The following is a 2,372-nucleotide window of genomic DNA, read 5'->3' on the forward strand; positions in this document are numbered from 1 at the left end:
GTGCTTGCACATGCCTTTCTGGTAGAGGCACAAAAATAACATGTATTGACACAAGACTTACGGAAAGAGGCATAGAAATATTAATCTTGATAATTTGAAATTTATAAATGGTAAGTCTTAAATATTATACACAAGAAGATTACCAGTTTTGAAGCTATTTCGTTAAAACTTTTCGTATATGTATGTATCTATCATGTGTGTATGTCATATCAATGTCCTAAAGCTTTAATAATTTGGTATATGTCAGAGTTAGTGTCAATGACTAAATGCTTCATGTGAAGCCTGGCTCATATGCAAATATCTGAAAAGTGAAAATAAAAAGAAGGGGGAAAATAATGCACGTAAAAGAGTTGGTTAACAACCTTCTCCATGAACCTCATCCTTAATTCTCCATGATTAACAAACAAGAAGAATCTTCCTAATCATTAACGTCTGAAATAAGCTTTATACACACAATAGAAAAACCGTAATCATGAAGAATATCAATCACCAATTCAAGAATAAATATGTTAATAATGTTTTATCATTTAACTCTTTCACTTTCCTATGACAAATAAATCCTATTCATAATACATTACCAAAACACTTAATTTAGTAACCCTTGGTTTCTCCTTCCCATTTATTGCTTCCAAATGTACTCAATTTTCTCTCACACAACTCTGCTGGCTCATAATTGGGACAAAGGCCATACAACATTTGAAAATTGAAATAGACATTAAAATGTAGTCCCATTCCCCATCTTTTGTTCCGATTAATTATTTTATTTGGCTATGCCATGTGAATTCTGAAAAGAAAGAAACGCTTCCCCAGGCTGAAACATATGGACAAAATAAAATGGATTGTACAAGTACATAAGATGATCCGAATTGTATGGATGCTCAACCTAGATTATAAGGAAATAAAATAAATTGAGGTGAACAAAGGAGAAGTAAAAAAAAATCAACCACCATGCTATGTGTAGACAAAAAATCAGCTATCAAATCATTCATCTGTATAGAATACATATTAAAATACAAAATACACATTGAAAATGACTTAAACAACACATGTATGTATGCACAAATAATAGTAGCTGATTTTATTTTCCTTTTGTTGAAAACGGGAAAAATAAAAATACGTTCATGAAACAGATAATTAGTAACAACAGCATCCTAAAGAATGGTATATCTAGGTATTTTCAACGAATGACTCATTTACTGCATACATAAAAAAGAAAAAGAGAAGAAAAAGAAGAAAAAACACACGCACACACTATACTAGAAATGTTTGCTCAACCAGAATCACATCATCCAGCCAGCACCATGATTTTCGAAAAAAATTTTGGATTAGGCCTTTCTAGTTGTGTTGCATTGCTCGATAGAAAAAGGTTCTAGACATCTGGAATAAAGGAATAAACAATAAGAAGCCCTTGAGTATCATACTAGAGAAAAAGAATAATTTTTCTTACGAACAATTATAGTTACAACCATTTTGGCAAAGCAATTTTCACTTGTCAGGAAACAAAAAATATCGGCCTTGTTTCTTTCCGATCAGCACCAAGTACCTCCCTCTCTCTCAGTTTGTCTCTTCAACTAGCAATTTCCTAAAGAGAATGGGCATTGACAAGTTATCTAGCACATTGTAGATAAACCACTGCAACCAGATAGAGAGAGCAGAATCTAATAAACAAAAACGAATTCGATTAATCACAGTCACACTATCGCCTAATTACTTCAAAGGATTCTAACCTTGTTCCTCAAGTAAAATCTCCAATTCATGTCATAGAAAAATAAATATCTAAATAATAAAATGGAAAATGCAGCATTGTTAATCGATTTCCCTAACGATAACTGGTTCCATTCAGTCGCAGCAGTTTCGAATTTGAACATTTTCTTACCTCAAATCCACGTTTGAATCTCGAGGAATCGCAATGTGAACAAAGCTTCTAGCACGCCGAAACAAGCCCCGAAGAAGACGTCCAGAACATAGTGCCTCCCGAGAGCGATCCTAGAAAGGGCGGTGGCTGAAGCCCAGGCCCAAACCGCGGTTACAACGGCGTTAATGGCGAAGACCTCTTCGCCGCCGAACCAATGGTCGATAATCATGAAGAGGCGTGGATGGTGAAGATCGGCGATAGCATCAACCATGCGGAGTTTGGAGAACGAGAAGATAGAGGCGACGAAGAAGACCCTGGAGGAGTGGCCGCTGGGGAAGGAGAAATGGTCGACGGGAACGACGGCGTTGTAGTCGCCGTGGTGGGAGTAGGTCGGACGGGATCTGCGCACGATGAGTTTGAGGAGAGCGATGAAGATGAGGTCAAGGAGGGAGCAGAGAGCGAGGGGGAGGAAGAGGTGGCGGCGGAGAGGGGAGGAGTAAGGACAGGCAAGGAGGAG

The 2,372-nt window shown here is 37.4% G+C and overlaps 1 protein-coding gene across 1 annotated transcript; it reads right to left on the reverse strand.

Moving 5' to 3' along the window:
• Nucleotides 1-1,418: 1,418 nt before the first annotated feature.
• LOC107486734 (probable lipid phosphate phosphatase beta) lies at nucleotides 1,419-2,372 on the reverse strand (the record flags this gene model as incomplete). The annotated part of the gene is given in 2 exon segments (XM_021140547.2): nucleotides 1,419-1,658; nucleotides 1,877-2,372. A coding segment is annotated over 1 exon segment (495 nt), but the record flags the coding sequence as incomplete, so codon positions are not given.

The sequence above is a fragment of the Arachis duranensis genome, chromosome 1, assembly GCF_000817695.3.
Source record: "Arachis duranensis cultivar V14167 chromosome 1, aradu.V14167.gnm2.J7QH, whole genome shotgun sequence".
Classification (NCBI taxonomy): Eukaryota; Viridiplantae; Streptophyta; class Magnoliopsida; order Fabales; family Fabaceae; genus Arachis; species Arachis duranensis.